The following is a 13,034-nucleotide window of genomic DNA, read 5'->3' on the forward strand; positions in this document are numbered from 1 at the left end:
AACAGCAAAACTTTGTCAATTTAGGAGGATATGAATCCTAACATTTAGTTTCACTTCCTAATTTACTTTAGAATTACAGATACTTTTGTTGTTGTGTGGGGGATTTTACTGAAAACTAGATGATTTCCAGTGATTATACCCTTTCTTCTGTTAGGGAGAGGGTTACTCCTACACTAAGAAGAAAGAGGGCTTCTCTGTGACTTCCTTCTCTCGTGGAGTAGCAGTGCAGACATGTCTTTGTTCTGTCTCTTGAGCTCACTCTTAAATATTTGTATATCAAGAACCAACAAATAATGTCTAACTTTTCATTTAAAAGAAGTACCCAGTTTTGGAGCCAGAATGTGCACCAGAACTGCTGCTATTGAAAGGTACTCATGGCTGTAGGAGGATTACACATCAGCCCAAACTTCCTTAATTAGCAGTGATTGAGGGTTGAGATTTTATTTTGAGAAATATGTGAACTGACCTAGTTGTCTTTTTTCAGATACTGAGAAGGCAGTTGGAAGCATTCACAGCCCCACCTCTACTACCAGAAGACTTTGTTAACACCCAAAAGCAGCAGCCATCAGCTCAGTGGATCTCGTGTGATTAATCAACGAAGTGTTGAATGGGTAAGTGCATTGCTATAAATCCCTCGCCCCCACTCTCAAGAGACGTTCGAATTCCTGCCTTCATTTTCACTTGAATCTGTCATCATTTGGAGACTCTGTGCATGTCCATGGAGCCTCAGTGTCAGGCTCAGATGCTTTTTGTTCACCTGCGAGACACGTGGTTGCCAGTCAGCAGCAATATTTAGTTGAATCCCAACAGGTATCCTGTGTCCGCAGACCTAGGGATGGTGGATTTGTGCAACACATGCATTCCAGAAATATGGCTGAAAGGTCATGGCAATAGGGCAATTTTTCATTTATTACGGCTTGGGAGACTGAAAACCTTCAAGATTTGTTTGGAGAACAGGAAAAAAAAATACACAAGGGACAGGAAATGCAAGACAGATCTGCAAGGGAGAGGGGGGGAGGATTTCTGATGAGTTTATAATCCACAACTGAATTACTGACAAAACTGTTTAGTTCATTTACATCATCCATTATGAAGGCTGAATTTCATCAATTAAACACAGATGTTCCCTTCCGCAGCAAGTTATAAATTCACAGGCTTTTGACAGAGGCATGCAAAAAATTTGGCACATTTTTTAATCTTTGCTAATGGTAGGTTGTTTTTTTAAAAAGCAACAGTTGATATATGCCTACACCAATTAGGCCAATTATGAAAAGGGTGGGGATTTATTTATTTTTCCAATTTTTTATCTGTTCAGAAGATAAGCCGCTGAGTTTGTTGATGAGACGCACATCAAACTCACGTGGGTTCAGAAGGGACCTATTCAGAGGAACTTTTTTTTTGGCAGGCAGCAAGGGTTGCAGTTTTCAAGCATACAAAGGGGTGTGATTGGCAATGGTTAATGTACTGATACATGAAATACAGTGGCTTGCCAGAGGAAATCTTAAGGTGTGAGGAATGGATAGGTGATTACCAGGCAGGAGGGTCTTGCAAAAAGCCACGAATGTGGCAGCTTGCCCACAAGAGCTCTTCAGTGATGGGTAGCGGCCTCTGCCCAAACCACTAGAAGCAGGCAAGGCTCAGTTTTTCAAGCTTCTCTGGCCTGCCTCCAAGAGAGGAATGCTTCAGGCGTGAGGTGGTGCTGGGAGCCCAGAGAGAATGTGGGGAGGTTGCTGTTACATGTAACTGGTAGGAGAAGGTGACACGGCTGTGCAGTTTAGCTTGTAAAGACGTATGCCCTGCTGAAGAGGAGACAAAGTGATGCAAGGTCCTGGTTAGGGAAACCCTCAGCCCATTTGTGTTCATAGCTTTTGTTGAAGCCCTGAGTGCAGTGGTGATACATTTTCTTCATTCATGTTAATGCTGGTTATGAGGAGCTGCTGTTCACAGCATTCTGGAGGACGCTGTCCTGCCTGCATAGTCCCAAAGACTGTTTATTTTTGAAGTGTTTATCTCAAAGAAGGGGAAGGAGGACGTCCTGTCTTGATGTTTGTTATTTGTGAGCACAATCTCAGATTCTCTGGCTTGAGACCTGTCCAGTGTAGTTTGTTTTCTTTTACAACATACCCAAGAAATATCAAGTTATCTTGGTGTGTACACAGAGCCAGAGTGAAAACCTCAGCAGACCAAACTGGAGACATACAGTGGAGCCACTAAATTTCTAAGACAACCTCAGGGGCCAAGATGCACACTTGATAGAGAATACCCAGTTTCAGGTGTGTGGGGAAAAGATGTGCAAAGATCATAACCCACTTCTCCCTCATTCATGCATTATGCACATCTCAGCTTCTGTGCATTTCTCACAAGTATTTCCAGTTTTAGGCATAAAAATGTCACTTCCACTTCTTTTTAGAAATGCCAGAGAAGGAATAATCAACTACACTTCAAGCTGACTGAACTTTTAAGAGCTGCCGCATTTATTAGTGTCTTCAGGAACAGACGTGTCTTATCTCCTTATCCAAGTTAAAGGGCTTTTAGGTCTTTGTTTGAAGGCTGTACTAGAAAGATTTAATATTAGAGTAATGAGTGAAGATGAGGATAGAACTTGTTTATGCAGACCTTAGGCCCTTAAAGAAGATCACTCTGAAGTCAAAATGTTTGGTTATGATCCTGTGCTTGTGACCACAAGGTTCTTTTATATTTTGTCATTTCCTGTAAAGTATACCCACTAAATAGATGATACATCACTGATTACGTGGTGTTTTTTTTTGGGGGGGTGGTAGTAAAAAGAGAACCCTTCTCCAGGTAGATTTTTTGCTTTGTTTATAAAACAGTCTCCTAATGTGTCGTGTGTCCCGTCCCGCCCCCCCCCCCGCCCACCAAGGCTGCCTAGTAGCCTTATCTTGTCAGCTTACAGCCAACTGTACACCATATGTAGAGATATGCAATTAGATGTTGGACAGAAATGGACGCGGTCTTAGAATACAAGACTGTTCAGTCTGGATAGTTAAATTTAGCCATCTGAACTCACCATAGTATTTATGGGGTGAAAATCCAGGAAGCTTTATTTAGGATCCATCACCCCTCCAAAATTAAAAACATATAATGTGCACACATGCATGTACATGTGTGTTTCTTTCAAAGAGTTGGAAATGTTTTAAGACTACCTCATCAGCTCTTTCACATTTTATTCTGCACCAGGGACCTCTTTAAAACCCTGGCTCAACCGATCCTTGCAATTGCTCTTAACATGCAGAGCTAGGTATGGTATCTCAGTTACTTGCCCCTCCAAGCACAAGAGGTTCATTCTGAGTTAAAGATCACTCAGACTCACTTGGATATTTGAACAGAGCCAACCACCTGGAATGAAATAGGAAGTGGCCTGAACTTTCATCCAGAGCAGAAAGAAAATGATTGAATTTAGGACTTAAAAAAGGAAAAAAAAAAAGAAAAAAGAAAAAAGAAAAAAAAAGAAAAAAAAAAGAAGAGGGAAAGAGATCATTCCCCACTCCTAGCTAAAGGGGGGAGAAACAAAATATGGACAAGTCTTTACTTGCTGATGTGGTTGGAACTAGCTGCAAAGCTACCAGAAATACAATTCTTGTGGTTCCCAGCAGAAGGACCAAGTTCTCCTCTCACAGTATTTCCAAGTTACAGAAGTCTGAGCTTTTTGGATGCTCATCAGATACAGGATCTAAGGAAAGACTATCCCAAGAGTAAGATCTTAAACTAACAGTTTTATAAGTGAAGTTTTATAAGTGACCACGTTTACTTCACTAGCTGACTGATCTAGAGATCAAAGATGTTAGGGCTGTTTCCAAGTGGAGGACAAAGTTAATCGGAGGTTTTATAAAATGAGCACTCTACATAATTTTGTATTTTCAGCTCATCTTATCATTAAAGGTTTATTTTCTTTCATTAGAATGAACTAGATACAGCAGCAGCACATCAACTTATTTTTCCACCTGGCAGTACAGAAATTCCTGGAACTGCCTTGGAATCACCATTTTCCCCTCTGTCAAATTGCCTTTGCTGTTTAAAGCATGAGACAGCAGCAAAAGGAGAACCTCTCATCCTGTATTATGGCAACTCTTCAAGCATCTCTGGATGCTTGGAAATAGCATGCCTGGCAGCAGTAGATCAGGACATGGGATTGACAGAGCATAAAAAAACTGCTGGTAGCTTGCTTGAATTTAAGGAGTTGTCCCTGTCTCCTTTTTCCAGTCCTCAACGGTGACTTTTTTCAGAATGATCCCCCAAAGAGCTCTCAATTTGGAGAGTATTCTGTCTGGTGAGGGGTCTTGTTCTCTCCTTCTCAGTAGCCGTGTCCTGACACAAATCCATACACCAGCACACATAGTCTGTGTTCTTGCCTTGTGCCCTGAGGAAATTCACATAAATGAGCACTGAACAGGCCTCAATTGTAGGACCCTGAAACCAGGCTGAGCATACATTTGCTTTTAATACATTTAATACAGAGCAGTTGCACTCCTGTTTTTAAACAAGGGTCTAATATTTCTTGAAGTGCGTGCAACCTGCTGGATTTAAGCAAAATCAAAACTACATTTTTTTAACAGATGTTCTGTTATTTCAGTAGTGGGTAACAGCAGTTCCACCACATGATTGTGATTATGGATGTGACATTTCCACTCTGCAAATCCCATTTCCAAGAACCCAACTCATCTTATATTACTACTTGGTGCACATCAAGCTGCTTTACAGGGCCCTGTTTTCATGCCTATCGACAAGTTTTCTACTGTTCTTAATGGCTGACAGGACATTGAAGAGAACCCACATGCAGGTAGGAAGGGGAGGGGACTACGAAGGCCTGTAGCTGCAGGAGACAGGGAAAAAGTTTTGCTAGAAGGGAAGAGGAGGGAAGCAGGAATTCACTGCAGCAATTACAGCAAAATGCAAAGTCTGAATGAGACTTAGGACTTGGAGGCCCAAATGTACCTCAGACTGTAGGCATGCTATTTTGTCTTATTCTTCCCATATGTGACTTTGCTGCAGCTGAGCCCTAAAAATTTGCAAAAGATTGCTTGGAAGGTGCTGCTTTATTTCACAGGAGAACAGACAACCTTCTCCTCACTTCGTGGGGAGGAAAAAAAAAAGGCAAGGATGTTAATGTTTGCATAAGCTTGGAAAGAGGCAAGTAGGCTTTGTCACGACGGAAAGAGAATGATGGGACTCGGGACATCCCCACCTGCTCCTGGGTCAGAGTGGCCAGCTCCTCGTGCCTGCCCAGAGATGCAGCATTTCCTACGGCAGCATGCCAAACCATTAGGCAGGCCATTGCCACAACAAATCTCTGTGAATCAAAGCAGCTGCAGAAGTGGCAGGAGAAGGTCAGCAATCTCATTAGAGGCAGGAGGCCCAGGCCCCCCAGCCACGGCAAGGTCCCAGCTTCACAGCTGCAGCATATTTTGATACCTGGCCTCAAGCAGATTGCATAACTGTGCCATGAGGTCACCATCCCTCCTACTTGATCCTCTCTGAGAACAGGAGGTGGGGAAAAGGAGAAGAAAAAAAAAAAAAGAAAGAAAACACAAAACCATGGGCGCTCAGGCAACCACCAGACACAGCAACGCACTCCAGTTTCTGTGGAGAACAACAGACCTCCTCATTTAACTCCAGAGACGCAAGGCCTTTTTCTGCTTACAAAAAAATGCTTGTTCCCAGAGACACAACAAACAAGAACTGTTTTCCGAACAATCACCCATGGAACAGTACAGCTTTCCATAGCATGATCAGCAGTATACGCAGTCTGTGCATATATTGTAACTTGACATTTTGTACTTGCTTTCAGAGCAACCAGAGAAAAGTCAGGTTGATGCTCTCCTTCTTTTGAGAGGTTTTCAGATGAGAAGCAAAAGCAGTTTATCCTTATTAGGCCAGAGATGCCAACCTTCACTGGAGTTATGTATGGTGGGCAGAAATTTCTGCAGACATTTTGAAGATCCTTATGTAAGGTAATGAATAAGATCACCCAGCTATGGTCCTTGCCTCCTTCTAGACACAAAAGGCAGAGACATTTCCTGCAGAGGGAAATTCATGGTCTTAACAGCCCTCTCAAACTAAGCCTCTCAACTAAGGTGGAGACCTTAGGAGACTTACTGGCTAACTCCGTTTTCTAAAATTTCCTAGGTGAAACCTGCCAGAATACTTTCAGGATACTGAAAAGATAACAAAAATGATTCTTGTTCTTTTTCCCAACATCACAAATATGCAGAAGTTTTAGTTCTCCCCTTTACAGTTCTTTAATTAAGATTGATTTGGATTCACCTACGAAAGTCTTGCAAGTTACGGCTATGTAAGTTTGGCTAAGCGAAGTTCTCTCTCCTTAGCCAGTTCTTTATTTGTTTTAGATTTTTTTAGGGCTACCTCTATATAGGTATTTCTACTTCATATATACTTCCACTATAGGTACTTCTGTTATTTGACAGTTTCCCAAGCTGAAGTTACTACCACAGGAGTACCCTGGTGTTTACCGATAACTCAGTAATTGCTGTATGCCAGGTGGAGAAGTACAGGTGAAGAAGTGGATAAAACATTGGAAGGAGTGTGAAATGCAGATAGAAATGCTCTGGAAGAGACCTAGGGCAAGGCATAGGACATTTTTTTTTTTTCCTTTAATTTCATCAATACTCTTACATCTGGGTGCGCTTACTAGAAACCGAGTGCCAGGTCTTATTCTGAGCTCTTCATCCCTCACTCTGCAGCCCCACATTGCAAAATTCATGTCCTCATGTCCTTCTTCTCATCTCAGTCTGAAAAAGAAAACACCCAGGCTGCTTTTCTATGAAATTATTTGAAAAATCTATTTAAAATATGCAAATCCAGTGCTTGGAAAGACCCATTTGACTAGGCAGTCTTCCCTTGGGAACTACAACTATTACACTTGTGAGGTAGAACTATGTCAGGTAGAAATCTGTCATTAGTATCTCAAATTTATCATGCTACGTTCATGCAACAAATGCAAGTGAGATGTGTCATTATGAAGGCAGTCTGATCGTTGTTTTCCTGCTCTCATCCCAACATTATTTTTTATGGTTAAGGAAGCAAATGATATGTAAGATAACATCCACCAGGGAGTGCTAGAATTCATATCAACGACCAGCTTTTCCATGCAGACTTTTCAGGCTAATCCTTGAGTGGAAGTTCTAATTCTTGTGACTGGACACTCAATGGACATATAGAGTTCTTCCAATAGAAATGCAAGATACCATATCACATAAGATCCTATAACCATACAAAGCTTGTTCTTGTTTTCTTTTATTTTCCTTCAGAAAATACTCTTATTCAAATATCTAAAACATAAATAAATAAAAATAAAGCTTTAGAAAGAGAAATGGAATCATCATTTAGAGTGCCGCCTCAGGCAAATGATCACAAATATGACGAGGAGCATCATAAATAAAAGTAACGCTGTATAATAAAGAGTTCAAGATGCTATGGCCATTTGCTTCAGGGCTTTAATAGGTCAGCATAGGTCTTTTTTCTTATAAAGTAGGTTCTCATTAACAAGGTGCACACGACACACCATAAAAAAAAATAACAGTAAACGACAGAGTTGGTGGGAACTGACAGGGTGATGAAGGAGTTTCCAGAAGATCAATCTGGTTTTCATTTTCTATAAACTGAACAGGCCAAAGCAGCTCAAATTAAAGAGTAGAAAACATGGTCAGATTATGTCTGAACTGCTTGGTAACCAGACAAAACCTATAACAAAACAAAAGCTATAGCACTGCAGTAAAAGTTTGCTTTCAGAGTTCAATATAAAAGTCCATTCAACAAGCTAAGTATGCGTTCATAGCAATCTGTGAAACTAGTGTTCCGAAATTAACTTTAAATATATAAACCTCCCAAATACTTGGGGGAGATTTAAATAAATCCATATGTAGCTTAGGTGCTCAAATATGCTTTGTTTTGTGTTGAGAGTACCAAAAACTGGAGAATGAGGAACTGGAAAGCAATCACAAGCAAATTTTGCTGGCCACTTCCCAGCAAACAAATTCTGATCTTTAAAAGCAAACAAAAAACCACACACATACATGTAAAGTTGCTTTGGAAAAAAAAAACTGTTTGTGCTTGGATTTCCAGCTGCATGACCCTATTGTTTCATCCAGACACTTCAGATGTTCCACGTGATGGAAGCCTATTGTACAAACATATGGAGAAGGAAACATTCCACATGTGAAAGCTAAAACCTGCTAATATCGCCACTAGCATGCTGAAAATCTTTAGGAACTGGTTTGATGTTTCACTAAATGTCACTAGCAGGTGAGAGGGCTTATGCAGAAGACATGGATAGTGATCCGTAATAAGCAAATAAAGATAAACCTCCTCCCTTTCATGCAAAAAACTTGGAGTAAAAAATATTTGTAACTAAGTTGTTAAGCAAGTATTTGCTACAGCTGAGGCTGGCCATTCAGAGGTCTGTTATGGTCTGAACACACACACACACACACTTGTCTTTGGATGGTATACAAACAGCAGCACCTATCTTCACCTCACTGTTTCAGGATTCATCTCCTCTTTTATGCTCTGAATAGGGAAATTTCTAAGACTCCTCCTTTGCCAGGATTTCAGAGAGCAGGATGCTTGTAAATTTTACTGCCTACGCATAAGGAGAGACCATGAGGGCACAGCAGGGACGGTGTGGGAGAACACAGAAAAAAGTATAACAGACGCTGCAGCCAGAGGAAAACCTAAGCACTGGGTTTGTTGTTATAGGGTCTCAACCAGTGAGCAGTTTATTTTTCCAAATAAATCTGCTTTGCAGACATCCTTTCTTCTTCCCCATTCAAGTTTCAACCAGGAAGCCTGGAATAAGTTACTGTTGATTTCAGAGGCAAATCAAAGCGTTCAGCCTACTAAGCTCGCATTTAAAGTTAGTCTTGATGAGAAACTCCTTGGGGCCCTTGTATTCAAATAGTGAAGTCTGAGATTCACCTGAACTGCCCACCCATGCAGATCTGTAATACAGGCAGGAAGATAAGCGGATGGGCAGCCTGGGCTTCAGGCCTTGGGTCTAATGGTATAGGCTCCATATTTTAAGTCAAATGTAGAAGAAAAAAACAACCTTTAATAAAATCCTAGTCACTCAAGACAGGAGAATACTTACTAACCAAGACCAGGAGAGGGCTGGATTTAGGCAGAATAAGTGGATTGGATCTCCAGCAGGCACACCCACTTTGGAAAGGCTGAACAATCGTCTCTCTGGGATTTGGATTAGGTTGGAATTTTAGAGGCATTTCATCCCAGATCTCCTGTATTCGTGAATCTTTCCTTACTGGCATCCTTGGTACCTGGCCCTTGTTAATAGTCCTGCTATTACTTAACAGAATAATGAAACACGATCACTATGGAATAGATCAGTAAGAGATCAGTGATCCAAAAGTCCCTCTTCAGACCTGACAGTAGTTCTGAATGGAGGCTTGGGCCAGCCCATTTTGTTGAGGTGGTTTGATGTTGCAACCTGGCTGCTAATATAAAGAAATTAGAAGAATAGAATAGTGGATGAAAATGAGATAGCACAGCAGGTTATGGCTTGTATGTGGCAAATTTGCTTTTGTTTTGCCACTTTGAACACCACCCACCCCTGCTTTATACTGAAGTGTAATGGTGTTGCCTGTACTCCCCCAGGACCAAGGATTTCATCTAATTTAATAGTTTCTGTAATTAGATATTTGTGAAACTCTGAAATCCTCTGATGAAAGGTGCTGTAGAAGTATTACCAACTCTTCTACCATGAAAGGACTCCACCCAAACCCAAATACAGATGTTGTCCTCAATGTACATCATTACTAATCCAAATCAGCAGTACTTATGGCCTGATTTAAATCCTCCTGAAGTCCAAGATGACTTCTGTGGTTTTCAGTAGGGCCCCAAGAATTCTAGAAAGGAAATAAAGGCAAATCAGCCTTTTCTCCTCTCAAAATTGGGACCTCCTTTTCCACGGACAGGACCAAGACTACCTGAAGTGAAGCATAAGGCCATTTTCTGCTGAGGGCTTGTTAAGAGGAGTTATAACATCCTTACATTGAGTCCAAGGACTAAGGCTGCCAGTAAGGCTCTTCTCAACTGTTGTATAATCATTCTACATATTAATGCAAGACCCTGTCCCAACTCCACTGTCTTCCTGCCATGGATTTGTACAAGTAAAAGAGGATTATTTTTTACATTTAGTAATTCTCATACTCAAGGAAGGGCCTAAAATATCTTAAAACTTGGCTGGTGTTGTCATCTATATCTAACTATCGAGCTGGATATTGATAATTTAATATTGATAGACCTGAGATACCTGTGCATGGACTGAACTTGTAGTAATAATAATAGCGTGGAAAGGGAAGAGCTGCTACACCAGCTTTAGTCTAGCTAGCTACATACTGCTGTGTAGTCACTCTCTGGTACCAAACATGCCACGCATTCTTTTAAGAAGAAGGGGAGGCAGGAAGAAAGACAGACAGAGGAACATTTTATCACCATTCCTGGTCTGTCATGCAAAGAATTAAATGAAGGGGAAGAGTAATTGTTTGCTGGTTACTACAGGAAAGTTTGTTAACTTTGTTAACTGGGTCTTTTTAAACCAGTGCAACAGGATTGTTTGCTTCAAGCTACTTAGATATTAAAGGAACAAAAATGATTTCAGTGTTTTCGTCTAGGAGATGGCTGGCATCTCTAGTGGTACAGAACGCTTTTACCTCCTTCAGCATAAATATTACTCACATCATTCCAGCAGGCTTCTGCCACTGGCTCACTTCTCTTACCTTGGCTGCTTCTTCTATCACCGGCTTTGGCAAACAGGAGAACTGTGGTTCAGCTCTACAAAGAGAGAGTCCCATGTGTTGTGCAGGACTCAAGGCCAGCCTCATCCATCTTCTCAGCTTTCAGCTTCTTCAGTGCTTCAGTAATTAGAATTATCAGGACTGAAACACTGTGGACATTATTGCTGCTTAGTGTGAAGTTAACAAGAGAGCCAGATTTACGACACTCTGGCCAGACAGAGAATTTATTAAAAAAAAAAAAAAATTACAAATGATTGCCCAGTTCCAGGGATACATACTCCAGAATCTTATTTTGCCAGAGACTCCACGTGAACTTTAGCCTCTAGGAGAAATCCGCCTGCATTTTTCTAATTGAAATACCAGTCAGACCAGTGGCGGGATGCAAACTAACATGCATGAAAAATAAAAGTTCAATGACCCAAATCAATTATGTTTTAAGGGCACTGCTCTGGACTCAGTAGGAAATATTTTAAACAGGAAAAAGAACTAAATAGGATCATTCATTGAACTGACCTGGAAATGAGACAGAAATTTGTTAAATAAGTTCAATGCAAGCCAGTTTTATGTACCAATTAATAGAAAGAAATAAAGAGAAAAAGAAAAAGAAAGAAAACAGATATTTCTTAGACTCCAATAGTGTTTCAGACTTCTGCGTACTAAAATGAACAGTGCAATAAAACAAAACAATTCTCGTGCCTTCCTTGAGTACAGGTGGTATAACAGTTTACTTCCAGACATAAAAAAAAAAAAAGAGAGAAAAAAGCTGTTTATAGAAATCCTGAAACCATATCCTTATTAAAATAGGATGTCCCACAGCTCTTCTGTATAAAACAAAAATAATAATTCAAAGCAAGAGCATCTTCTGAAGATCAGAACAAGGTACTGTGGCTGGATTTTAATTTTTAAGCACATAGGCACAAGTTAAGGAGAAACAATGCTACTGCTTCAAGATATAAGAATATAGCTACTCTCCAAACTGGCCAAACATCCAAGCTTTTTGCACAGTACATATCTGCCAAGGTATATTGTAAACACAATAGGAAGCAGCTACAGCAATTAATCAAGATCTAAAGAAAATAGGAAAGACCTATCATTTTTCTTCTTCTGAAGCAAAAAGTACTTTCACAAACAGTGAAGAGATTAATAGACACTGAGCTTCTTGCCAGCAAAACTTTCAGGTACTGTGAAGGTGCTTTATTTGTCTTGACTGGTTTAGGTTGTTGGGCCAGAAAGACAGTCTTGTGTGCATATACAGTGCTTTATAGTGACCTATAAAGCAAAACCTACCTGGACCTTAATATCCCATTAAAGTGTAACTAAAATAACCTCCACACCTGGCAGCTGGGATTGAAACCAGATGCGTAGCACATCTGGTAAAGAACCAGGCTGCTGCTGTCAGGCACTGAGCTGTCTGAGGGATGTACTTTTCTGTCCAGCAGTTGTTTGGAGAGACTTCATAAAGTTTATCTATATTGCCTCCACTTTTCTTAAGGCAGACATGGACCAGTAACATGCTCAGACCAATTGTATGTCAATTTTAAACATTTGATAATTTCCATGTCCTTCCCTCCCAATCAGAAGTGCATATTTTGCTGCTCCAGTTGCGTAATTTACTGATTCAGCTGCATGCTTGGTTGATCTGGCAGGAGACTAGTACAGTAGTTGAGATTCTGGATACATTGCCAATTGTGCAGTGTGCTTTGTTGATCGGGGCCGTAGAATTTAATAGATGAAATTTCATACACTTTACTAATCAGGCCACATTCTTTGCTAATTGAGGTGCATATTTTAGTAGTTGATTATTTTTTTTTAATCCTTCACTGATCTTGGGAAGGATCCTGCTCCCTCTGAAACCAGCAGGAATTTTGCCATGGTCCTCATTGGGAGCAGGACTTTCACTAAAAGGTCAGTATTACTGAAGATTTCCTAACAGAAAAAAGAAAGGCTTGACATTTTTTTAAGCCAGCAAGTGAACAGAAGAATACTAGGTGAAAGATGGCACTGGCACAGAGACCTCCTCCACAGGGATTTGATTAAACAGATAATATTTTATGGACGTACAGAGACCTGGAATTTTGACTATGTTATTCTTTCATCAGCTTACATTCTTCCTTCAGGATAAACAAGCCGCTTATCTGCACATCTTGTTCCATCTGATACAGACACACAGGAGGAAACATCATACACCTTATCTTCAAATTTTCTTTCATTTGATCTAACTCCTATTTTAATGTTGCTGTAGTCCTT

General features: G+C 40.5%; 1 protein-coding gene across 3 annotated transcripts in view; it reads right to left on the minus strand.

The window, feature by feature from the left end:
* Positions 1-13,034, minus strand: part of LOC308179489 (uncharacterized protein) — a 33,393-nt gene that overhangs the window by 17,314 nt on the left and 3,045 nt on the right. For 2 of the 3 annotated variants that reach the window (XM_080559726.1, XM_080559725.1), the window contains exon 2: positions 10,770-10,824. The exons of the other annotated variant lie outside the window; for it this stretch is intronic. In XM_080559726.1, the coding sequence (XP_080415852.1) occupies positions 10,770-10,824 (55 nt within the window). The remainder of the gene's footprint in view (positions 1-10,769; positions 10,825-13,034) is intronic. 3 annotated transcript variants of the gene reach the window in all.

Source organism: Anser brachyrhynchus (genome assembly GCF_964034855.1).
Source record: "Anser brachyrhynchus genome assembly, chromosome: 17".
Taxonomy (NCBI): Eukaryota; Metazoa; Chordata; class Aves; order Anseriformes; family Anatidae; genus Anser; species Anser brachyrhynchus.